This window comes from Lipotes vexillifer, unplaced genomic scaffold (genome assembly GCF_000442215.2).
Source record: "Lipotes vexillifer unplaced genomic scaffold, Lipotes_vexillifer_v1.1 scaffold343, whole genome shotgun sequence".
Taxonomy (NCBI): domain Eukaryota; kingdom Metazoa; phylum Chordata; class Mammalia; order Artiodactyla; family Lipotidae; genus Lipotes; species Lipotes vexillifer.
The window spans coordinates 1,300,447-1,326,274 of NW_006777506.1; the positions used below are offsets into that span (position 1 = coordinate 1,300,447).

At 36.2% G+C, this 25,828-nt stretch overlaps 1 protein-coding gene across 1 annotated transcript in view; it reads left to right on the forward strand.

Moving 5' to 3' along the window:
* The window catches only part of HMCN1 (hemicentin 1), a 543,624-nt gene that overhangs the window by 303,908 nt on the left and 213,888 nt on the right, over nt 1–25,828 (forward strand). The window contains 6 exon segments of the mRNA XM_007451144.1: nt 491–645; nt 4,382–4,505; nt 20,912–21,013; nt 21,911–22,087; nt 22,631–22,782; nt 23,923–24,046. Coding sequence (XP_007451206.1) covers nt 491–645; nt 4,382–4,505; nt 20,912–21,013; nt 21,911–22,087; nt 22,631–22,782; nt 23,923–24,046 — 834 coding nt within the window.

The following is a 25,828-nucleotide window of genomic DNA, read 5'->3' on the forward strand; positions in this document are numbered from 1 at the left end:
TCTTGAGGGAGGGAATCTGGCAGGCCCAGCTTAAATCAAGTTACTATCCTGGATTTAATCAGCCTTGCTGGGGACAGAGTCATGTGGTATAAATATGGGTACTGGAAACCCACCCCAATTTAATGAGGCAGTTCTAGAGAAAGGGCAGGTCATAGTAGATGGGGAAAACACACCAAGAGGTTGTAAACCAAACATACATGTGGATTGCAGTTGCTGTAAATACACTTCACTTATTCTCTGGAGAATTAGAGGCCCATAGTTAAGAAATAAGTAATCTCTAAAATTGCTAAAAGGTATAAGTGAAATGCATGGAATGAAATTATTCTGTTTGTTAAAATAGGCCTCTGCCCTTTTCTAAATTTTGAAGTTTCAAGTTCTTGGGTACAGACTTTTAAGTGTTTGATCCCACTGATTATAGTTTTTGCTCCCTCCCTCACTTCCTTTTTTCTTCCTTCTTTCCTTTCTTCTCCTCTCTTTTTCTTAAATCTAGTTCCTCCAACAATCAAATTCTCAGGGCTTTCTGAGAGAGCTGTAGTAAGGTATAAGCCCATCACCTTGCAGTGCATAGCCAATGGCATTCCAAAGCCATCCATTACATGGTTAAAAGAGGGCCAACCTGTCAACACTGCCCAAGGAAACCTCAAAGTAAGTATGAATATTATTTTGCCCAAGATGAGAAAGCTATATATGGAGCTATCATATTCTCCTTTCTTAATTATAGATTTTCCTGTTGGATAGATTTTGCAGGAAATGTACTAAAACAATACGTGTTTTCCTTAGGATTTTTCAAAATTTAACTTAATATTTTGATTTGAGAAATGGAATTAATTAAAGACTAATAACTTAACAATGATGTTAATTTTAACATAGTGGTTGGTATTTTTATTATTTCAATTTATGCCTGTTTTAATTATTTAAAAACTAGTATCTTATGGATGAGTAGTTCATCAGTACTAAGTAAGTCAGAGTATCCTCAGTATATTCACCATTGACCAGGATTAAGGTAGAATTATATCTATTGATACATAAACCTAAGTGAAATGGTTTCTTGAAAAACATAGTCTAGTTTATAAACATCATGATGGCAGAGACTCAGTCTCTATGAATAAGTTCACTTGTGTATCTTTCATACTGAGTATAGTCCCGGGCATATAACTATATCTCAGTACATATTTGTTGAATTAATAAATAGGTAGATTGCAAACCTGAGTAATCTACATGATACAATTAAAATAATTAATAGATTTTGCTACTAAGGTCAAGTTAATTGACTAAGGTGGGTTTGAGCTTTGCTTGAGGTAGGTTTCAGGAACAAGGGATGTGCCAAGTTCTTCTCCCGGCGGCAGAAGTGATGGATATCTGTTCATTTATCATTCCTTTTCCAAATTCAATGGAACTAATCTCACATATTTGCGCTAACAAAACATTTAATATGTAGCCTTCTAACACAGAGCAGGTAAACAGCTGTTTACCTGGGAGACAGATATTTATCATACAATCGTACAAAAGCATAATCGCAAACTGTGGTGAGTAATTTTAGGAGACAGAATAGAGAGGTATAAGGACAGATAATGAGGAAAGCCTTTGAGAGTGTGTTGGTTTGCAACCCCTGGAGCTTCCCGGGTGTCATCTGAAATCGGCCCCCTATTCAGAGAGAGCGGAGAGAGATCTAAGAAAGAGGCACAGCACTCCAGATTGGTAGGGGGCAGGTTTAATAAGCAAGGGAACTTACTTGCCAGGCTTGTCTTGGATGACTGCAAGATGAGTAGATCTCCTCACGTGCCCACCAAATCTTAAAAGTTTATATAGAGGTCTTAACTGGGTTCAGTCATATATCGCGTCCAGATGGTCTCAACATCACACTACTATCTCAAGGCTGCGTCCTTGGGCAGTTTCTAGCACTGGGAAAGAAGATGGAATGCACATTCCAAAAATGGGGAGACGATGAGGAACCTCCAAATGCCTGAGTCCAGCTCACGGGTCATCCCTGCGGTCACATCCTCTCAGTGACCTCCTCCAACAGCATGAGGGAGGGTAATTTATGGAGAAAGTCTTTAAGCAGAGATCTGAAGAACATATGGAGTTAAGTGGGCAAATTAATAGAAGAGAGGTGAGTAGAATCTTTCAGAGAAGATGTGCATGGGCAAACAACTTAAAGTAAAGGGGAGCATGACACCTCTTGAGAATGTGAAAGCAAGCCATTGGATTAGGGAACCAAGAGCAAGGGAGAAATGGTATTAGAGGAGACCAGAGGACAGGTGGGAGGCATTTAAGTAATGTTAATGATTTTATTTTCACTTTGCGAATTTCACAGTGCGAAATTTCTGAACAGTTTTAAGAGAAGAATGACATGATCAGGCTTATATTTTCAGTAGTTACCTAGGCCCGTTTGGAGAATGAATTGTAGGAGTCAAGAGTAGATATGTGGAAATCAATTGAACTTATTTGCATTTGTCTAAGAGAAAAGATAGAAATTTGGACTCACATGCTGGCCATAGAGATGAGGATACATGAATATATTTGAGAGTTATTTATTGGTTAAATCATTAGGACTTGATTATAGATTGTTGATGAAAGGTGAGGGAGTGGAGAATATCAAGAAAAATTAGTAGGAAGCTAATCTACACACGTACATAAATAGTGATGCCATCCAGTGAGAAAGGAGACTTTGGAGGAAGATAAGTTTGAGGGGGAATAACTGTGATTTGAGTTTTAGACTTCTGGGTGTTGAGTTGACCTTGAAATAAACTAGTGGAGTTGCCAGGTAGACCATTGAATATATGGTCTTGGAGCTCAAAAGATAGTTCTGGCTGGGGATATTGGCACACAGATCATATTTGAAATGTATGGACATAGTTGAGTTAATCCAAGGGCAGAATAAAGAGTAAGAAGAAATAGAAAAAAAATGATCTAGTTGGGAATCTTAAGAAATTACTGCACTTAAAGGCCGTATGCAAAAGTCTAGAAGTGAATATAAGTATATGAATGTGCTGCTTAACGTGTTTAGTGCAGTATGGATGAAGAATAAGTTACGTGGGAGTTTGTGTGGGAGTGTATGGAGAGAAGATGATATGGGGTCAGAATGCGGTAAGCCTGGAAGGCTTTGCTGAGTTGGATTTCATTCTGGGCAAAGTAGGGAGCCATGAATGAGCTTTGAAGGGAGACTGGTAAAAGGATCAAATTTGCATTTTAGATAAATTATTCGGGCAGCAGTATGCAAGGCAGATTAACAGTTCGGGAGGTTGGAGACACTGGAATATAAATTAAGGAGCCATTATAATCCCACAGTGGCTGTGAGAATGGAGACAGGGGGTCTGAGAAACACAGAGTGGTATAATTACTAAGAGGGTCATGTGGGCTGTGAAACCCAGATGACTGGTGCCATTAAACAAGATTGGAAACACGCAATGAGAATTTGGTTTAGAAATACAGGAAAACAGCTTTGTTTTGGATTGTTCAGTTTCATGTGCTGACCTGTCCAGCAGATAGCTGGAAGCTCAGGAGAAAAGTTGAGGCAAATGCTGTAAATTTAGGAGTCTGCATGGGATTCTTCATCACAGCCATGGGTTTGGATGAAAACTATCAGAAAGCTAAGTTTCCTGTTTATGGGACAGGACGAGGAAGCAGATTCCATAAAGTAATCTACTAAGAAAGTCAGAGAATGAGAACCGAGGGAATGCTGTACCGTCAGCTCCCAGAGGGCAGAGTGACTGAAGGAGCAGGAAGTCAGCAACGCCAAATGCTGTAGATGGTGAAGGAGAGTATGAGCTCACTGCCTAGGCTGCTGCATGCTGTGATTAGAAGTTAACTGGTAACCTCTGAATAATCATTTTCAAAAAATAACCACTGAATCACCAGTTCCAAAAGGGTAGAGGCTAGCTGCAATGCGTTTAAGAGGGAAATAAGGAAAACCAGTCAAGGAAATTTATCTGCATTTCCATTACTCATATTTTATAATTTTTATTGTTTTTCTGGCCCCCATGACCATTTAATCAAAAAAGATTGTTTTAAAACTATTTATGAAGTGTTACATAAATGTAACCATGTTTTTTTCAAATAGCTTAAATTTTCATCACATACCTCATAGTTGCAGTGCTGAAGTCTTTTATTCAGTGGAGTTTTATGACTGTACCAGCAGGCTTGCCTTAGGTAACACTGTTTTGTGTTTTCCGATGACTAAGAAAAAGCTTTTCAATCAAAATAGTCTATTTTCTTGTGCATGATGAAGTGATCTGGCTCTAATCTATCAAAAGATAATTAAGATACTGGCATAAAAATATAACTAGATATTATAAATTTAAATGAGTTTGTCTATTCAGCAGATGTTTTCAAGTCCAAGTATAAAGTACAAAATGCTGCCATACTTTCTGATCCCAATTAGATACAGTCTTCTGGTCGAGTTCTACAAATTGCCAAAGCCCTCACGGAAGATGCTGGCAGATACACATGTGTGGCTACCAATGCAGCTGGAGAAACACAACAGCACATTCAACTGCATGTGCATGGTAATGGCATCTTCACGTCTTAACAAGAGTATTTCTGTGGCTTTTTTAAAACATAGTGGGCCCATTTTTATTGAATTGTAGTATAAAAGAAGCAAGTGTTTATTTTAATCTGTATAAAAAAAGTATATAGTTTTTTTTACATTATTTTCATTATAATTGCTCATATTAAGATCTTCACATTTCAGGTTGTCAAATAGGAAGTGCTGGAGCTCATAAATAAATAAGTGCACTACCCTGTGTTTTAATTATTTGAATTCTGTCAACTGATAACTTTGTACAGATAACATCTGTTGGAAAAAAAAAAAAAAAAAACCCAGAAGTTGCAGGGTTTTTCCTTAGCATTGTCTGTGATTATCCTGCTTGCCTATAAGATGGATTTTGTGAGCAGAAGCTATTCTTAACTCAGGATCTTCTCTCATGTGCTTTAATAAAAAGTCCGGTTGGCTGTGGAACACTTCATGAATACTGTAGCTTCACAGGTAAACTCGAAAGATTACCTGACCTTGAGTATAAGGCTTCACATCTCTAGAGGTTTATCAGAAAGGGCCAAGAATTGTAGGTTTGAGCTTTCCTAACTCAGCCAAGGATATTTGCAGAGAGCTAGCCAAGCTCTCATTGTACATGTTGTTCATTTTCTCTAATTCACGTGATTGCTTGCTAAACTTTTATTCATTCATTCATTCATTCCGTCCATCCATTCATTCATATATTTACTCTACATTTTCTGAGCAGTCTTAACCTAGAACACTCCAGCACTTAGTTTAATTCCAGGTATATAGCAGGCAGTCAATAAGTATTTAACAAATGAAAGAGTAAGTAGTAAGCGAATGAAAAAATTTAGTTTGAATGTTGAATTTAATCTGTTTCTTTACATATTTTCTTTTATTTAAATCACCCAGTTAAAAGATTTATATCATCAGTTCTCTAAACGTTTCCAATAAACCAGCTTATTCTTTCCCCAGTTCTTCCAGTATGAACACCCAACTTATGGATGTCATACACACAAACCGTGTTCCTTAAGAGGACCTTTATTTTTTTCATTGAATAATTAACCTAAAGACCAATATCTGAGTGTAACCATCTTGGAATGGTCTCGCTGTAGTTGAGGGTTGGGGGACAGGCTGACCCTGCTCTCCCTTAAGTTGCCTTGAATTTACCTTGTTCCTCATAGGGCCTTGTATATCTTTCTAGTGTTCTTTGGCAGCTGTCTCCAGCATATACTCAGACCTCCACTTCCATCGAAGAGTGTGCTGGGGGTGGGCTTGTTCTCCTTCCCCATTTTTCTGCTCTAAGTCTCCTTCTCTCATCCTTATACGTGCTATTTGTTCCCTCCCTTCCAACAGCTTCAATCCTTATCTGATCTCCATTGTTGGCTAAAGGAAATAGTTGAGTGGGATAGCATGATGTGTTGTAGTCATCTCAGGCACTGGAGTCATGCCGACTTTAGTTTAAATTCTGTGCTAAACATGATCTGTGTAACCTTGAGCAAACGATTTAACCTCTCTGAGTATCTGACTTGCAGAGTGCTTTTGAGGTTTAGAGGTATTGGACGTAAAATATTTCCCACTTTTACTCTTTCAGGAGTTATCAAAAAGAAAGATTTGGTTTTGTTCTCTAGACTGGTTTAAATTACTTAAATGAAAACTCTGTAATGAAGAACAGAATATATGTCTTCAGAACTGGGAAGAACCAAACTTCAGTGTTTGAGGCTCTCAAACTTGTGTTCATAAAAATCATAGGTATTGCTTGTTAAAAGTACAGCTTCCTGGGCCCATGCCCACATCTCCTGAAACAGCATCTCTGATGCAAGTAGTCTGTGCCATTACGTGGAGGTACGTTGGCTCAGACTGTAAAGACTGGCCTAGAGACTTGCCAGTGTAGTCAAGAATGACTGAAAACTAGAATCCATAAAAGAAATCAAGTATCCCATCAACTACCTAGCAACAACAGAAAAGAATAAACAGATTCACTACCTAAGAAAACACGTCTATAAATGTACTGTCTGAATATGGTAACACAATGTATATTAGCAGGGGATGCAATTAGTGTACATACTGACATGGAAAATCATCAGAGACAGGGGATGCAGGCTAGAAGATGTCTGAGTTAATGTGAAAAGAAAGAGAAATAGAAGGTTAGTCATTGTAAGGATTTATTAAAAACTACCAAATTATGGTTTTCTCAGGGTATATGCCCAGTAGTGGGATTGCTGGGTCATATGGTAGTTCTATTTTTAGTTTTTTAAGGAACCTCCATACTGTTCCCCATAGTGGCTGTATCAATTTACATTCCCACCAACAGTGTAGGAAGGTTCCCTTTTCTCCACACCCTCTCCAGCATTTACTGTTTGTAGATTTTTTGATGATGGCCATTCTGACTGGTCTGAGGTGATACCTCATTGTAGTTTTGATTTGCATTTCTCTAATAATTAGTGATGTTGAGCATCTTTTCGTGTGCCTCTTGGCCATCTGTATGTCTTCCTTGGAGAAATGTCTGTTTAGGTCTTCCACCCATTTTTTTTTTTTTTTTAAGTAATACACAATGTATTTATTTATTTATTTATTTATGGCTGTGTTGGGTCTTCATTTCTGTGCATGGGCTTTCTCTAGTTGTGGCAAGTGGGGGTCACTCTTCATCGCGGTGCGCAGGCCTCTCACTATCGCGGCCTCTGTTGTTGCGGAGCACAGGCTCCAGACGCGCAGGCTCAGTAATTGTGGCTCACGGGCCCAGTTGCTCCATGGCATGTGGGATTTTCCCAGACCAGGGCTCGAACCTGTGTCGTCCGAATTGGCAGGCAGATTCTCAACCACTGCGCCACCAGGGAAGCCCCCACCCATTTTTTGATTGGGTTGTTTGTTTTTTTGATATTGAGTTGCATGAGTTGTTTGTACATTTTGGAGATTAATCCCTTGTCAGTTGCTTCATTTGCAAATATTTTCTCCCATTCTGAGGGTTGTCTTTTCACCTTGTTTATGGGTCCAGAAAAGAGGGGATATGTGTATACATATAACTGATTTGCTTTGCTGTACAGCAGAAACTAACACCACATTGTAAAGCAACTATGCCCCCCCCAAAAAAAACTACCAAATTAGATGGAGAATATAAAACAATCTTCTTCATACAAATCACCAATAGGATAGAGGTAAGATATATTAGTAGCTGAAAATGTTTCATCTAATACAATCTTGACTTGTCTGGAGACCGTTTCCTCAACCTGAAGGGAGGATAAAGGATGAGGTGAATTTCTAATCTAATACAGATAATGGTCAACTTGGAGGAAGCAGTTGGCTAAGAGCATGTGATAGGAATCTGAACAGAAAGTTGGTGTATCATCTTGGCACTCATGATGGCAGTGTCACGCTGGATGAAAATGGCTCCAAACTTGATTCTGTCCTCTTCAATACTTGTATTAATAATTTCGATGAGAACTAGAGTTGTTAAAAAAGGTGTAGGAGTTTCTAAGGGTTGATAGATTTCAAAAAGACCTCAGAGGTTCAAATGACAAGTTAACCTGCCGTGAAAAATTGCATAAGAATAGAGATAGAATGGCTTAAAGATACCACACATTGAAATACTTGAGGTATTAATGGCTCTCTCCAGTTACTGTAGATTTGATAATTCAATTTCATAATAAAGCTAATCAACCTTAGAAGTCAGTAATAGAAGCTTATATTAGCCCTCTTATATTCTTGCTCTCTGAATGCTTCCAAAGTGTTGTATCTAATTCTGGTGCTATATATTGAGGGACATTGAAAAATCTATAGGGAAGCAACTCTTATTTAATTTAGTTCATTTATCAATTTATTTAATCAAGGAAACTCAGCTTTCAGATTGTTTAGTATTTTGCTTTCCTATAAAAAAGATTGTAGAAGCTTCCATCCTTCTCAAACATGGAAAAAAGTGTTTCCAAAAGGTGGAGTAAGGGTGCATGGTCTCCTGGACTAGAAGATGAAGTCATGATCATGAGAAGGGGAATAGTCTCATGATCCCCTCTGTTTTCCAGGGGGAGTTCTGTCAATTATAAAAGGCTGAGGCTCTCAGTAGGTGGTCCTTTTGATGATCAAAGTTTCATAATTCTGGAAGTTCTAATTCTCTAGACCAAACTATGAAATTATATTTAAACCTCAGATATTTGCCAAGTGAGACAGATGTTTCCACAAACAAATGATTATTTGGGGTCTAATGGCTCAAGCATTCATTTCATCTGCCCTTAATTATTTCCTAGCTAAAAGCAACCAAGTTAAGTGCCCAGAAGTAGAATGTTGTCGTTTAAAGCTTTGAATTTAGGCTCCTATACCCTCAAGTAATATCTGGAGGACAGTGGGCTTAGATGTTAACTTTTTAAAAGCCCCGTTTTCTCATCTGTAAAATGGGAAGGATGAAGATAATACCATAATCAGGGAAGTTGTTCTGAGGAATAAATGCAAGACTAGACATGAAAAATTTAGACTGGTGTCTGATTTCTAGTCTTCATCTGTAAGTAGTAGCTTAATGACTGTTTCAGCCAAACATATATTTGGCTTCTGGCACTTCTCACTGTACCAACATCTTAACAAATATGTCTAAAGTCCTGCTGTCTTTACTGTTGGCCAGGAACCATCTTGAGTCTGTATTAGCTGTCTGGTTAAAACATTAGTAGAGCACCCTTAATTTAATTTTATTACTTTAAAGTATTTGCTTGGCTAACATCTGCTAACACCCACTTAAAAAAAGGTTTCTATATCATTTCTGTGTTTTGCTTAATAGCTCACTTGTGGCTTAAAGGAGACTTGAGAATATTATAGGGAATCTTTTTTCTTTTTTAAAGGATAACTTCAGTTCTGGGCGCTACTATACTGTTTTCTCTGTATAGATGAATTTATTATTTACTATATTATAATTTTGGTGGTTAAGGTGTATTATCTCACCCAAATCACTTTTAGATCAGTTGTATATTAATTTAAATTTAACCAGAGTTTGAAGAAATGAATTTATGCCTCTGAATGATTAAAATAATAGGCAAAATTTAGACCCACAATATGTCCAGAAGAAGGTATTTTGGTTTGGGCATGATATATGCCTAGAACTTTTAGAAGAAAGGGAAAAACTAGTTAAGTTGAAGGGAATTCAATCTTCTGCCTGGAGTATGCAGACATCTTCTTACTGTTAACATAAGATATTATTACCTTACTAATTATTTTTCTAGAACAGCATTCACCTAAATTCAGATTTCCAAGACCATCTCTTTAATGCTAGAAGGGAATAATAGCATTTATATTTGTATTTACTTTTTAACCTAAAAATGAACCAGCACCATTTGTAGAAAAGACTAATCTTTCCCCATTGAATGGCTTGGCAGTCTTTTTGAAAATCACTTGACTGTAGATGTAAGGGTATGTTTCTCTAATCTTAATTCTATTCCATTGCCTAAGTGTGTATCCTTATGCCAGTACCACTCTGTCTTTTTTATTCCTTTTTGTCTCCCAGCTTTATTGAGATATAATTGATAAACAAAACTGTATATGTTTAAAGTATTACAATGTGATGATTTGATACATGTATACTTTGTGAAATGATTACTACAATCAGGTTAATTAACACATCCATCACTTCACATAGTTAGCATTTTTGTGAGTGTGTAGTGAGAACACTTAATATCTACTCTCTTAGCAATACAGCATTAGTAATAGAATAGTCACCAAGCTGTACATTAGACTCCCAGAACTTATGCATCTTATAAACGAAGGCTTGTATCCTTTGACCAGCAACTCCCCATTTCCCCCACCCCGCAGCCCCTGGTAATCACCATTTCACCAGTTTCTATGAGTTCAACTCTTTTTAAATTCCACATATAAGAGATCATATAGTATTTGTCTTTCTCTGTCTGGCTTATTTCACTTAGCACAATGTCCTATAGATTCTCTCAGGTTGCTTCAAGCAGCAGAATTTCCTGCTTTCTCATGGCTGAGAAATATTCCATTGTGTGTGTGTGTGTGTGTGTGTGTGTGTGTGTGTGTGTGTATACACACACCATATATATGTATATATACAACATACATCATATGTATATGTTGTATGATAATGCATATAATACACACACACACATGAGAGGGGGAGAGAGAGAGAGGAAGAAAGATAACATCTTCATTATCCTTTCATCTGTCTACGGACATTTAGGTTGTTTCCATGTCTTAACTAGGGTGAATAATGCTACAATGAACATAGGAGTGCAGATATGTCTTTGAGATACTGATTTTACTTCCTTCAGATATATAACCAGAAATGGGATTGCTGGATCATATGGTAGTTCTATTTTTAATTTTCTGAGGAAACTTCATACTATTTTCTATTTTCTTGTTGATTTTTGTCTAATTGTTCTATTCATTATTGCAAGTGGAATATTGATATCTCCAGGCTTTATTGTTGAATTGTCTTTCTCCCTTTGATTCTGCATAGTTTAGTTCCATGTATCTTGAGACTCTGTTGTTTTGTGAATATATGAGACTCTGTTGTTATCTCACATGTTTTTTGATAAATTGATACTTTGTATCATTTTTAAATGTCCTACTTTGTTGCTAGTGACAGTTTTTCTTTCAAAATCTACTTTGTTTGATATTGGTATAGAGTCTCCATTCTTATTTGGTTACTGTTTGCATGGTATATCTTTTCCATCCTTTTACTTTCAACCTATTTGTGTCTTTGAATTTAAAGTTTGTCACTTGTAGACAACATACAGTCAGGTCGTGTTTTTATTGTCGTATTGCTTCTTAAATCCATTCTGCTAGTCTCTTCCGCCTTTTGCTTAGAGTGTTTAATACATTTACATTTAACGTAATTACTGAGATGACAGGATTTATGTCTACCATTTATATGTGTTTTTATATGTATTATGTCATTTTTGTTTTTATGTTCCTCCATTACTACCTTTTTGTGTTAAATATTTTCTTTTTTTTACTATATTTTTGAGTTCATTTTTAGTGGTTGCCCTGAGTATTACAATTAGCGTCTTAATTAATAATGTTATAATTTGGATTAATACTAATTTAATTTCAATAGCATAAAAAACTTTGCTACTATATAGGTCCCTTCCATTTCCTCTCCTTTAAAAGTTACACCTTTACTCATCATGTGCCTATCAATACATATTTATAATTGCTTTATGCTATTGTATTTCAATTCAGAGAGGAGAAAAAAATGTTATATGCAAAATACATAGTTTTACTGTCTTTACTATTAGTTACCTCTACCAGTGCTCTTTTTAAAAAATTAATTAATTAATTTTGGCTGTGTTGGGTCTTAGTCACTGCGTGCAAGCTTTATCTAGGTGTGGCGAACGGGGGCTACTCTTCATTGCGGTGCACGGGCTTCTTGTTGCAGAGCACGGGTTATAGGTACGTGGGCTTCAGTAGTTGTGGCACTCAGGCTCAGTAGTTGTGGCTCGTATGTTCCAGAGTGCAGGCTTCGTAGTTGTGGCTCACGGGCTTAGTTGCTATGCAGCATGCGGGATCTTCCTGGACCAGGGCTCAAACCTGTGTCCCCTGAATTGACAGGCGGATTCTTAACCGCTGTGCTACCAGGGAAGTCCCTACCCATGCTCTTTTTTTTTTTTTTGAGTTTTATTTTATTTCTTTATTTTTTATATGGCAGGTTCTTATTAGTTATCTATTTTATACATATTAGTGTATATATGGCAAGCGCAATTGCCCAACTTATCCCACCACCCACCCCTGCTTTTACTCCTTGGTGTCCATAACTTTGTTCCCTACATCTGTGTCTCTATTTCTGCTTTATAATCCGATTCATCTGTAACTTCTTTTTAGATTCCACGTATATGCATTAATATATGATATTTGTTTCTCTTTATCTGACTTACTTCACTCTGTATGACACTCTCTGGGTCCATCCACATCTCTACAAATGACCCAATTTCGTTCCTTTTTATGGCTGAGTAATATCCCATTGTATATATGTACCACATCTTCTTTATCCATTTGTCTGTCGATGGGCATTTAGGTTGCTGCCGTGACCCAGCTATTGTAAATGTGCTACAGTGAACATTGGGTTTCATGTGTCTTTTTGAATTATAGCTTTCTTTGGGATCCATTTGTCGATGGGCATTTAGGTTGCTGCCGTGACCCAGCTATTGTAAATGTGCTACAGTGAACATTGGGTTTCATGTGTCTTTTTGAATTATAGCTTTCTTTGGGTATATGCCCAGTAGTGGGATTGCAGGGTCACATGGTAATTCCATTTTTAGTTTTTTAAGGAAAGTCCACACTGTTCTCCATAGTAGCTGTATCAATTTACATTCCCTCTAACAGTGTAAGAGGGTTTCCTTTTCTCCACAACCTGTCCAGCATTTTTTGTTTGTCGATTTTCTGATGATGCCCATTCTAACCAGTGTGAGGTGATCCCTCACTTGTACTTTTGATTTGCATCTCTCTAATAATTAGTGATGTTGAGCAGCTTTTCATGTGCCTCTTGGCCATCTGTATGTCTCCTTTGGAGGAATGTCTATTTAGGTCTTCTGCCCATTTTTGGATTGGGTTATTTGTTTTTTTAATATTGAGCTGCATGAGCTGTTTATATATTTTGGAGATTAATCCTTTGTCCATTGACTCATTTGCAGATATTTTCTCCCATTCTGAGGGTTGTCTTTTCACCTTGTTTCTAGTTTCCTTTGCTGTGCAAAAGCTTTTAACTTTCATTAGGTCCCATTTGTTTATTTTTGCTTTTATTTCAGTTACTCTAGGAGGTGGGTCAAAAAAGATCTTGCTGTGGTTGATGTCAAAGTGTGTTTTTCCTATGTTTTCCTCTGAGAGTTTTATCATGTCTGGTCTTACATTTAGGTCTTTAATCCATTTTGAGTATATTTTTGTGTATGGTGTTAGGGAGTGTTCTAATTTCATTCTTTTACATGTAGCTGCCCAGTTTTCCCAGCACTACTTATTGAAGGGGCTGTCTTTTCTCCATTGTATATCTTTGCCTCCTTTATCATACATTAATTGACCATAGGTGCGTGGGTTTATCTCTGGGCTTTCTATCCGGTTCCATTGATCTATATTTCTGTTTTTGTGTCTGCACCTTATTGTCTGGATTACTGTAGCTTAGAATAGTCTGAAATCAGGGAGTCTGACTGCTCCAGCTCCATTTTTCTTTCTCAAGATTGCTGTGGCTATTTAGGGTCTTCTCTGTTTCCATACAAATTGTGAATTTTTTTTGTTCTCGTTCTATGAAAAATGCCATTGGTAGTTTGATAGAGATTTCACTGAATCTGTAGATTGCTTTGGGTAGTATAGTCATTTTCACAATGTTGTGTCTTCCAATCCAAGAACATGTTATATCTCTCCATCTGTTTGTATCACCTTTAATTTCTTTCATCACTGTCTTATGGTTTTCTGCAAACAGGTCTTTTGTCTCCTTAGGTAGGTTTATACCTAGGTATTTTATTCTTTTTGTTGAAATGGTAAATGGGAGTGTTTCCCTAATTTCTTTTTCAGATTTTTCACCATTAGTGTTCAGGAAATAGGAATGCCAGAGATTTCTGTGCATTAATTTTGTATCCTGCTACTTTACCAAATTCATTGATTAGCTCTAGTAGTTTTCTGGTAGCATCTTTAGGATTCTCTATGTATAGTATCATGTCATCTGCAAACAGTGCCGGCTTTACTTCTTCTTTTCCGATTTGGATTCCTTTTATTTCTTTTTCTTCTCTGATTGCTGTGGCTAAAACTTCCAAAACTATGTTGAATAATAGTGGTGAGAGTGGGCATTCTTGTCTTGCTCCTGATTTAAGAGGAAATGGTTTCAGTTTTTCACCATCAAGAACAATGTTGGCTGTGGGTTTGTCATATATGGCCTTTATTATGTTGAGGTAAGTTCTCTCCATGCGTACTTTCTGGAGGGTTTTTATCATAAATGGGTATTGAATTTTGTCGAAAGCTTTTTCTGCACCTATTGAGATGATCGTATGGTTTTTATCCTTCAGTTTGTTAATATGGTGTATCACATTGACTGATTTGCGTATATTGAAGAATCCTTGCATTCCTGGAATAAACCCCACTTGATCATGGTGTATGATCCTTTTAATATGCTGTTGGATTCTGTTTGCTAGTATTTTGTTGAGGATTTTTTCATCTATCTTCATCAGTGATATTGGCCTGTAGTTTTCTTTTTCTGTGACATCTTTGGTTTTGGTATCAGGGTGATGGTGGCCTTGTAGAATGAGGTTGGGAGTGTTCCTCCCTCTGCTATATTTTGGAAGAGTTTGAAAAGGATGGGTGTTAGTTCTTCTCTAAATGTTTGATAGAATTTGCCTGTGAAGCCATCTGGTCCTGGACTTCTGTTGAAGATTGTTAATCACACTCTCAATTTCTGTGCTGTGATTGGTCTGTTTATATTTGCTATTTCTTCCTAGTTCAACCTTGGAAGGTTGTGCTTTTCTAAGAATGTGTCCCTTTCTTCCAGGTTGTCCATTTTATTGGCATATAGTTGCTGTAGTAACCTCTCATGATCCTTTGTATTTCTGCAGTGTCAGTTGTTACTTCTTTTTCATTTCTAATTCTGTTGATTTGAGTTTTCTCCCTTTTCCTTTTGGTGAGTCTAGCTAATGGTTTATCAGTTTTGTTTATCTTCTGAAAGAATGAGCTTTTAGTTTTATTGATCTTTGCTATCATTTCCTTTTCTTTTTCATTTATTTCTGATCTGATCTTTATGATTTCTTTCCTTCTGCTAACTTTGTGGTTTTTCTGTTCTTCTTTCTTTAATTGCTTTAGGTGCAAAGTTAGGTTGTTTATTTGAGATTTTTCTTGTTTCTTGTGGTAGGATTGTATTGCTATAAAGTTCCCTCTTAGAACTTCTTTTGCTGCATCCCATAGGTTTTGGGTCATTGTGTTTTCATTGTCATTTGTTTTTATGTATTTTTTTATTTCTTCTTTGCTTTCTTAAGTGATCTCTTTGTTATTTAGTAGCACATTCTTTAGCCTCCTTGTGTTTGTATTTTATACAGTTTTTTCCTGTAATTGATATTTACTCTCATAGCATTTTGGTCAGTAAAGATAATTAATATGATTTCAATTTTCTTAAATTTACCGAGGCTTGATTTGTGACCCAGGATACGATCTATCCTGGAGAATGTTCCATGAGCACTTGAGAAGAAAGTGTATTCAGTTGTTTTTGGATGGAATGTCCTATAAATATCAATTAAGTCCATCTTGTTTAATGTGTCATTTAAAGCTTGTGTTTCCTTATTTATTTTCATTTTGGATGATCTTTCCATTGGTGAAAGTGTGGTGTTAAAGTCCCCTACTATTATTGTGTTACTGTCGATTTCCCCTTTTATGGCTGTTAGCATTTGCCTTATGTACTGAGGCGCTCCTACGTCGGGTGCATAAATATTTACAATTGTTATATCTTCTTCTTGGATTGATCCCTTGATCATTATGTAGTGTCCTTCTTTGTCTCTTGTAATAGTCTTTATTTTTAAAGTGTATTGTCTGGTATGAGAATTGCTGCTCCAGCTTTCTTTTGATTTCCATTTGCATGGAATATCTTTTTCCATCCCCTCCCTTTCAGTCTGTACGTGTCCCTAGGTCTGAATTGGGTCTCTTGTAGACAACATATATACATGTCTTGTTTTTGTATCCATTCAGGCAGTCTGTGTCTTTTGGTTGGAGCATTTAATCCATTTACATTTAAGGTAATTACTGATATGTATGTTCCTATTACCATTTTCTTAATTGTTTTGGGTTTGTTTTTATAGATCTTTTCCTTGTCTTGTGTTTCCTGCCTAGAGAAGTTCCTTTAGCATGTGTTGTATAGCTGGTTTGGTGGTGCTGAATTCTCTTAGCTTTTGCTTGTCTGTAGAGGTTTTAATTTCTCCGTCAAATCTGAATGAGGGGGCTTCCCTGGTGGCGCAGTGGTTGAGAATCTGCCTGCCAATGCAGACGACACAGGTTCGAGCCCTGGTCTGGGAAGATCCCACATGCCATGGAGCAACTGGGCCCGTGAGCCACAATTACTGAGCCTGCGCGTCTGGAGCCTGTGCTCCGCAACAACAGAGGCCGTGATAGTGAGAGGCCTGCGCACCGCGATGAAGAGTGACCCCCACTTGCCACAACTAGAGAAAGCCCATGCACAGAAATGAAGACCCAACACAGCCATAAATAAATAAATAAATAAATACATTGTGTATTAAAAAAAAAAAAAAAAAAAAGAAAATCTGAATGAGATCCTTGCTTGGTAGAGTAATCTTGGTTGTAGGTTTTTCCCTTTCATCACTTTAAATATGTCCTGCCATTCCCTTCTGGCTTTCAGCATTTCTGCTGAAAGGTCAGCTCTTAACCTTATGGGGATTCCCTTGTATATTATTTGTTGCTTTTCCCTTGCTGCTTTTAATATTTTTTCTTTGTATTTAACTTTTATTAATTTGATTAATGTGTGTCTTGGCGTGTTTCTCCGTAGATTTAGCCTGTATGGGACTCTCTGTGCTTCTTGGACTTGATTAACTATTTCCTTTCCCATGTTAGGGAATTTTTCAACTATAATCTCTTCAAATATTTTCTCAGTCCTTTTCTTTTTCTCTTCTTCTTCTGGGACCCCTATAATTCGAACGTTGGTGCGTTTAATGTTGTCCCAGAGGTCTCTGAGCCTGTCCTCAGTTCTTTTCATTGTTTTTTCTTTATTCTGCTCTGCAGTAGTTATTTCCACTACTTTATCTTCCAGGTTACTTATCCATTCTTCTGCCTCATTTGTTCTGCTATTGATTCCTTCTAGAGAATTTTTAATTTCATTTATTGTGTTGTTCATCATTGTTTGTTTGCTCTTTATTCTTCTAGGTCCTTGTTAAATGTTTCTTGTATTATCTCCATTCTGTTTCCAAGATTTTGGATCATCTTTACTTTCATTACTCTGAATTCTTTTTCCGGTAGACTGCCTATTTCCTCTTCATTTGTTTGGACTAGTGGGTTTTTACCTTGCTCCTTTATCTGCTGCTTATGTCTCTGTCTTCTCATTTTGCTTAACTTACTGTGTTTGTGGTCTCCTTTTCACAGGCTGCAGGGCCCTAGTTCCCATTGTTTTTGGTGTCTGTCCCCAGTGGATAACGTTGGTTTGGCACGTTTTGTAGGCTTCCTTGGTGGAGGGGATTGGTTCCTGTGTTCTGTTGGATGAGGCTGGATCTTGTCTTTCTCGTGAGTAGGACCGCATCCAGTGGTGTGTTTTGGGGTGTCTGTGAGCTTATTATGATTTTAGGCAGCCTCTCTGCTAATGGCTCTGGTTGTGTTCCTGTCTTGCTAGTTGTTTGGCATAGGGTGTCCAGCACTGGAGCTTGCTGGTCATTGAGTGGAGCTGGGTCTTAGCATTGAGATGGAGATCTCTGGAAGACCTCTCGCTGATTGATATTATGTGGGGCTGGGAGGTCTCTGGTGGTCCAATGTCCTGAACTCAGCTCTCCCACCTTAGAGTCTCAGGCCTGACACCCAGCTGGAGCACCAAGACTGTCAGCCACACAGCCATGTACTTGGTGAGTTTCTTGCCTTTTGGGAAGTCTGAGGGCTTCTGCCAGCGTTCAGTAAGTGTTCTGTAGGAGTTAGTCCACATGTAGGTGTATTTTTGATGTATTTGTGGGGAGGAAGTTGATCTCCACGTCCTACTCCTCGGCCCTCTTGAAGGTCCTTCCAGGAACCCAAACGCATTCTACTATCCAGTTTCTACTTGGCTGCTTTTTTCACTGTGGTTGCAGAGCTCTTTGCTTTCAAGCTTACTGCTGAGGTAGGGAGAGAGTGATGGGAATAGAGTGAGATAAAATGTCATAAACCTCACTGTTCTTAATTAGATTTTGCTGTTTTTCTTGAATAATCACTTCTTTAATTATTACAAGCCTTTGTTTAATTTCCAGAGTTGTGAAAAAGTTGGTTTTGATAATTTTTCCAGTGTTCTTTTTTGTTTTTTAATGGAGGCATGTATTTTCAGTCTTTACTCTGCCATTCTTGCTGACATCTAATCTTTTTTTCTTTCAGTCCTTTAGTGGAATGAAAAATAGCCAGCCCACTCTACAGCTCTTTTATTTCTTATTCTTACCGCGTTGTTTTATTGCAGCTGCTACATAGTCTGTCAAAGCCTTCAGTGATCACTTTAGTCCAGAAGGCTTCAAGTTAGTATTTAAATAACTGTTTTGAAAGAAGGCACCATGGACTAATTATTTTTCCTTTCCAGTTGGAAAAGTCAGATAGCCATATTTAAAGGTCTTTTGTCCTTAAATACCATATCATAAATCAGAATTTAGTGCAGAAAACAGAAACATTCTAGGCATTTCAAGCAGGAGGGGTTAATACATTGCATTAGATGGATACAAAGGAGCTACAGGTATGAAGGAGGAGTGGAGTCTAGGCTTTGTCTTTAGGAACAACTTCCAAGAAAATAAATATGACTCACAAGAACATCTACTTTTGTGGACAGACTTTATTTTAAACTTGTCAGAAACGAGCTTTGAGTTTTTTTTGTCTTGTTTTGTTATTTCTTTTGCTTGTTTGTTTTCTTTGGTGTAGTCTTCTGCTTTTATTTTTATTATTTCTTTAATCCTGACTTCTTTGGCTTATTTTATTGGTTTTTTCCTGGAATCTGAGTTGAATGATTAGAACATTTATTTTCTTTATTTCTTAGTTTTTAATATATTAATTAGGGCTTTAAGATTTTTTTTTTGAGTACTTACTGTTTAGTGACATTCCATAGGTTTTAGTTTTTAATCAATCTCATTCTAATTCATTTTTTCTACTTCTATACTTTTGTCTTGATTTCCTTTTTAATAAATTCTTTCTCCATGTAGAGAACTTTATATTTTATTACTGAGTTCTGTTTTTTTTATTATGGTTTTATTAAATTGTGGTTATAAATGCTTTATTGATATTTTTTATGGCCTAATATATAGCCTGTTTTGAAAATATTCTGTTGGCATTTGAAAATAATATGTATTCTTTGTTAACCATAAATACACAAATACATACGTATGTGTATATTATATGTAATATATATACACACATACAGTATGGATGGGTAATTTTAGTTCTCAAATTATTTGTAACTTTACGTTTTGTTTCACTGCATAGTCAATTTCTAAGAAAGGTGTACTAAAATATAGTACTTTTCAGTTTTTCAAATTTTCTCTGCTATTTAACAATTTTTGCTTTTTTATTCAGTGCATAAAGCATTATAATTATAGTGGATTCTTTCTGAATTGTAACAGTTCAGTCAATAGAAAGCATTATTTTTGTCTTGTATAACAGTTTGTCAGAAATTGATATCACACTTGTTGTTCTGGTATACCTTTGTCCAGCTCTTTATTGTCAACATTTTTGCAATTGTTTTACTTGTGCTTTTTAATTTTAAAAAATACTGTTAACCCTCAAATAGTGTTAAATCTTTCTCTATTGACCAAGAAAATGAACTAATTCACATTTATGCTCTTGATTTACATATTTGATTTTATTTCTGCCATCTTATTTAATTCTCATAATTTTTCTTGTTCCCTTTTCTCCTTAACCCTTTCTCTGTTTTTGCTAGATTAATGGATCAATTGTTTAATTGTATATGAGGCAGAGGTCAGGGGCTCTCATGCATTGGATAAGTTAAATTTAGCAAATCTTTAAAATGTATTTTTATATAAACCTTAAAGCTAACATATCTGTAGCATCTTTTCCAAGTAAGGTAAGATCTCTAGTTTACTTGTAATTTTGTTTTTCTCCTGGCATCCCTCCTACACTCCTTGAGACAGGAGAAGATGTAGGGCATTGCTGTTCCAAGTTGTCATTACTTTTACACTATGCCTCTTAGACTTTCTGAATTCCTACTTTATAAATACATTAAAAATAGAGCAGCATTATCTGTGATTATTTAAATTTGAAAATGTAGTTTTCTGTTTTATTTTACTAACAATTTAATTGTAACTTTCATGTCAAAAGAAAAAACCCTAATAAACCAACAAAAAATGATTTTAATCCCTCTGAAATGGTTTAAGATAGTACTGTACTAAGGTAAAGTCAGATATTTTGAGGAATACCCATGTCCTTCCCTGAAAGAGTTCAAATGTGTTAGGTTACTTCTTGGTAAAGGCAATTCATCATCAGACCAGTCAGATTTATTGGAATTAAAAAAAATACTCCTTTAACTTTCTTTTACTGCTCTACTAATCTACAGTTCTAAGGCTTTTCCTGTCTAGGCATAGAGAAATGGATGATCCAGAAAACCTATTAACATCTTTTTCCATCCTGTTCTTCAGTACTACTTAATAGTCTACTTTAGTTTTATTCCAAATATGTCATTGTATATAAGTGAAAGAAAGAAAGAAAGAAATGACAATTCCCAGTGAGCAAACAATTTCAGTTTAAATATCCTATTTGTGTTTGCTAATTATCTGTTTGGGCTTCTTACAGAACCACCCAGTCTGGAGGATGCAGGGAAGATGCTGAATGAGACCGTGGTAGTGAACAACCCCATACAGCTGGAGTGTAAGGCAACGGGAAATCCCTCACCTGGTAGGTTTGTTTGTGGACTCTGTAGCTTATTAACATTTTAAGATTTATGCGAATTGCTAAATCTGTTTATAAGCATAATATAGTAATTACTAATAAGAGAAATATTACAGAATATATTTCAAGCGTAAAATATTGTTAAGGATATCATTAGGTGGATGATATTTTTGAATTTTCATTGCTTTTAACTACATTAAATAATTTACTCATTTAAACAATGTAGAAATATGTGAATAATTATCTTATTGTCCTTACTGTGGCCACAAAACCCACAATGGTATTGTATATAAATTTTTGTTGAAAAATATATTTTTATCTAGTCTCAGTTGATTATCTTTATAAATCATTCATTTGATGAGACTATTATTTTGTTGATTTTCATCACCAGTAAGTTATTCATACTAATCAATAATAATATCAAAATTTTGAGGCTAATAGTATGTATAGTGTTTGGTTTTGATTAGATGCATAAACAAAATTTTATAGATGAGAGGAATATATACTACACCAAAAGAAATAGAATCGGTTAAAAGTTTGCTATCAAAGAAATACTGGTATTGGATTGGCCAAAAAATTCGTTCAGGTTTTTCTGTCAGATTGTATGGAAAAACCCAAATGAACTTTTTGGCCAACCTAATACGTTAGAGATAATGTAAAGAATATTATTTTTATAAGTTCACTTCAGGACTCTTATATTGGCTTGGCTATTCATGTTTTTCTAAAGTTTACCTCCTCCTAAAAATCAACCCTAAAGAGATAATTAAACAGATTAAACTAAGATGATAAGCCTAAGAATAAAGCAATTGTTACTGTTGTAGTTAAGCTTCTATTTAGTGTGTGTGTTGAGCTTTTAAATGAAAAGTTTTAAAAAGATGGGTTTCTGTCCTCTTCCCCTTGCAGCTATTACATGGTACAAAGATAATCGTCCACTATTAGGTTCCAGTAGCATGACTTTCTTGAACAGAGGACAGATCATCAATATCGAAAGCACCCAGATCACAGATGCTGGCATATATAAATGTGTGGCCATCAACTCAGCTGGAGCTACAGAGTTATTTTATAGTCTACAGGTCCATGGTTAGTGCTACTTCTCCTAGATCCATCCTGGAGCAAGGAAGCATTCAGAATGATTAAGTGCATCTATAAAATTCTAGTGTAAATATTTAACAGAATGTATTATTGTCATCTTTACTTAAGAATGCAGTATTCTAAAACTGATAAGCGTTTATATTTTCTGATTCCCATTAAATGCTCTATTTTCACATGCTATTGAACTTAAGTTTTCTTTAGATGAATTGCTGCAAATAGTCATCAACAATCTTATCAGCTAATGACAATGGCCCTGTTTGTAAATATTGTCTGTCAGAATCATAGGTTTTAGTTCAAGAAATGTTTCCAAGTTATTATCTCTAATAATGCTTTTAAGAGGAGTTCATAGTTAACATACTAGAGTAGATACAGTGTAAGGAAACACACACAGATACACACAAAGCCTGGAAATCAAGAAATAAAAATGTAAAACATTACTGTAGACACAACATATAGTTTTATTATTTTGAGATGTAATATTCCATGATGTTAACATATCTTAATTTTATTTATTTTTTTATTCCTTTTCAGTGCCCCCATCAATTTCTGGCAGCAATAACATGGTGGCAGTGGTAGTTAATAACCTGGTGAGGTTAGAATGTGAAGCCAGAGGTATCCCTGCCCCAAGTCTGACCTGGTTGAAAGATGGGAGCCCTGTCGCTAGTTTCACTAATGGGATACAGGTACTCTCTGTCATTCCTTAAGTGAAATCTACCATCTGAGTATTCAATACAGGAAGTATAAACAAGTAAAACTATTAAAGGGATTTGGAGAGCAAGGATTCACAAATGTTATCCAAACATGTACACGTATACATCCATAAATACCATGGGCACACAGTTGTGATTTCTAAACAATTCATTAAAAGCTCAGTATATCTAAGAGTTCCCTTATCTCATATGTAGTGCTGTATTTTGACCATTGTTTTATATACTTTCTACTCCCCCCCCCCACTCTCTGCCACCACCATAAAAGATACCCTATGCAAAGAAATGTTCATCAACAATAAAAACAGGAATTTTTTGGTAGACGTTATATTTAAATGTCTGGAAATAATCAGAGAATATTTACTTCGGAGTAAATATTTACACAGAACATATTGACTTCTACTAAAACATCATATAAAGAAAAATTATAAAGGCAACATTATGAGAAGTGAAATTTGAGTCTGACAAAAAAATTTAAGTACATTGCACTGACTCAAAATTTAAAATACAGAAACACATATATCTCATTGAAAGTGTACTTCAATTTTGCTTTGCTTAGCAGAGAGCATAGTTATTCCACCATTCTACTTCTTGAACTTTTCTTGAAAATCCATTGCTTGCAGAATTGGGGATCATAGACTATCCAGAGTCCATGTCAATATTAAAGGTACAACTACATCAGTGGGATAAAAGGACAATGAATGTGACTAATTAATTTATTTGACTGCTACCATGCTGTTAATTTTACCTTCTTACTTTTTCTCTCAAAGAAGAATTAAGAGGAGGATTAGCTCCTCTTATTCCCACTTCTTATCTTTCTCCCCTGGTGGCTTTTTCTCTTTCTGTAGTAAGTATTGATAAAGTTGGATCTTCACTTGATCCTGTATGTAGAGAGTTGTGTTCAGTGGTTATTACCAAGTTTGGTTCTAGCCTCTGTCGTCCTCCACAGATGAGAGGGGGATTAAATGATGCTTGCCCTCTTTAAAACATCCAAGTAGAAATCCTTCTAGAGGCAAATGTTCAGTTGATCAATCTCAGAAAATAATTGAAAAAGTATGTTTACACCTACAATTCTCAGGAGATATGTTGGTTATTTAGCTTTCTATTCATCAACAGGTTCTGTCTGGGGGCCGCATCCTAGCCTTGACCAGCGCACAAATCAGTGATACGGGGAGATACACGTGTGTGGCAGTAAATGCTGCTGGGGAGAAACAAAGGGACATTGACCTCAGAGTATATGGTGAGACATTTTAATAATTACTTCTGCTCTGATATAGCTGTGTTTAAGTCCTAATGTCATTGAGGAAGTTAAAGTTTTTGACAATAAAGAGCTATGAACAGTAGAAATTATCAAAATATTACAAGGTTAATTAAATCAGTCACCCTTTCTTCCTTATATTTGACTTTAATTTTCCTTTATTGAAGTTCTGAGAAATAAAAATGCATACATCCAGCATGTAGGGTGTTGTTTTTATGGAGCACTCTGAAGAACATGACTATGGAGAGATCTTTGCAATTTGGAAGACATTCTTCTCCCTAAAGCAAGGCTCTGTTCAAGTAGCTCTCTTGATCTATTCTTCTTGAAGCCTGGATTTTCTTACTTTTTAATTATATGTACAATCAGCATATTTTATAGTCAGTACTATGTCTATGAATTAAAGGATATTTGAGAAGCAAAAGTTAAACTAAACATAAACTTGGGCAAAATTCAAGTATTTTTTCTTCCTACCTATGATGCAGCTGTAAGGTACAAAAGGAAAGGTCTGATTCCATCACACCAAGAGGCCCCTGGAACAAAGTTGGGGCCTCAGTGGCCTCCATTCATAGATTACACTTGTCATTCCACATTTTAGTATACCTTTGCATTTAGAACTTTTTCAGGGTTTTACTTGCATTATATTCTTGGTTCCTGGAATAATGGATTTGTTCTGTAGTCCTCAAAGAGTATCTGTTTAATGCCGGCCTTCTCTTCTAAGTCCTACCTCACTTCCAAATAATTTACTCCTGTTCAAAATATATTACTTTTTTTTTTTTTTTTTTTTTACCTCCAGGCCATGTAGATTGACTTCCCTTTTTGAGTTTGCCAAAACAAATGTAATCATCACAAATAACATATAATAAGTCCTAATTTTTTAAGAAAAAGGCCCTTTGTTTCAACATGGATACCATGCATCTCTAATTAAGCTAAAAATCCCAGTTGGCATCAATAAATTACCCAAGGCTCATTATGCATCCCTCTTTTTTGTTGCTTCTGCAGTTGGCATGGGTCTGTATCTAGCCTCCAGCTGGTGCTCTGTGTCTGAGATAACAGAGGGTCTAAAATGCCCAACTGCAAGGAATCTAACTCCTTCCCTTAATGGGTCACTTTTATGCTTTATGAAGAACTGGAATGTTTCCAATCTAAACTATCCTTAGAGAATGATGCATCAGTCTAAGTATGTGACACAATAGCTCCTTCAATCATGAACAAGCAAGCAGATAAGCAAGCAAACATCGGTATTCACTGGGTTTTAGTCAGCACTGAAAATCTGGGATTGGCTGCTTCCATTTCTGCACTGGTTAGTGTCAAAAGTGGACCTGGGAGGTGATAGAGAGTTGATATTTTTCAGGAGTTATGAAGATGTGCGTCACTACTTTTTATCATTTATTAGGTACTCCCATACTACCTTTTTAGTCTGAAAACCAGAATCTTCCCTCTGTTATAAAAGTCATACGTACGGCCCATACGTATGTTTTAGAATGTGCGTATGTGTTTAGTAGCTTGTTGTGTGTATATATTTTGAATGTTAAAGAAGTGCCAGATTAAAACAGGTTTTTAATGTGAAATTAGCTTCCAATCTATGCTCTACTATCAGTATTATGTCCCTATATTATATTCCTAAATTTGTGATAGTAACCTTGGTAGTCTTGGATCTATTTGGTGCATAATGATTCTGCAGCCTCAGAGGTAAGTCCCCGTCAGATTTACATTGTAGAGTGTGGTGGTGTAGGAGGAGCAGACACTGTGTAAAATAGCTTTCCC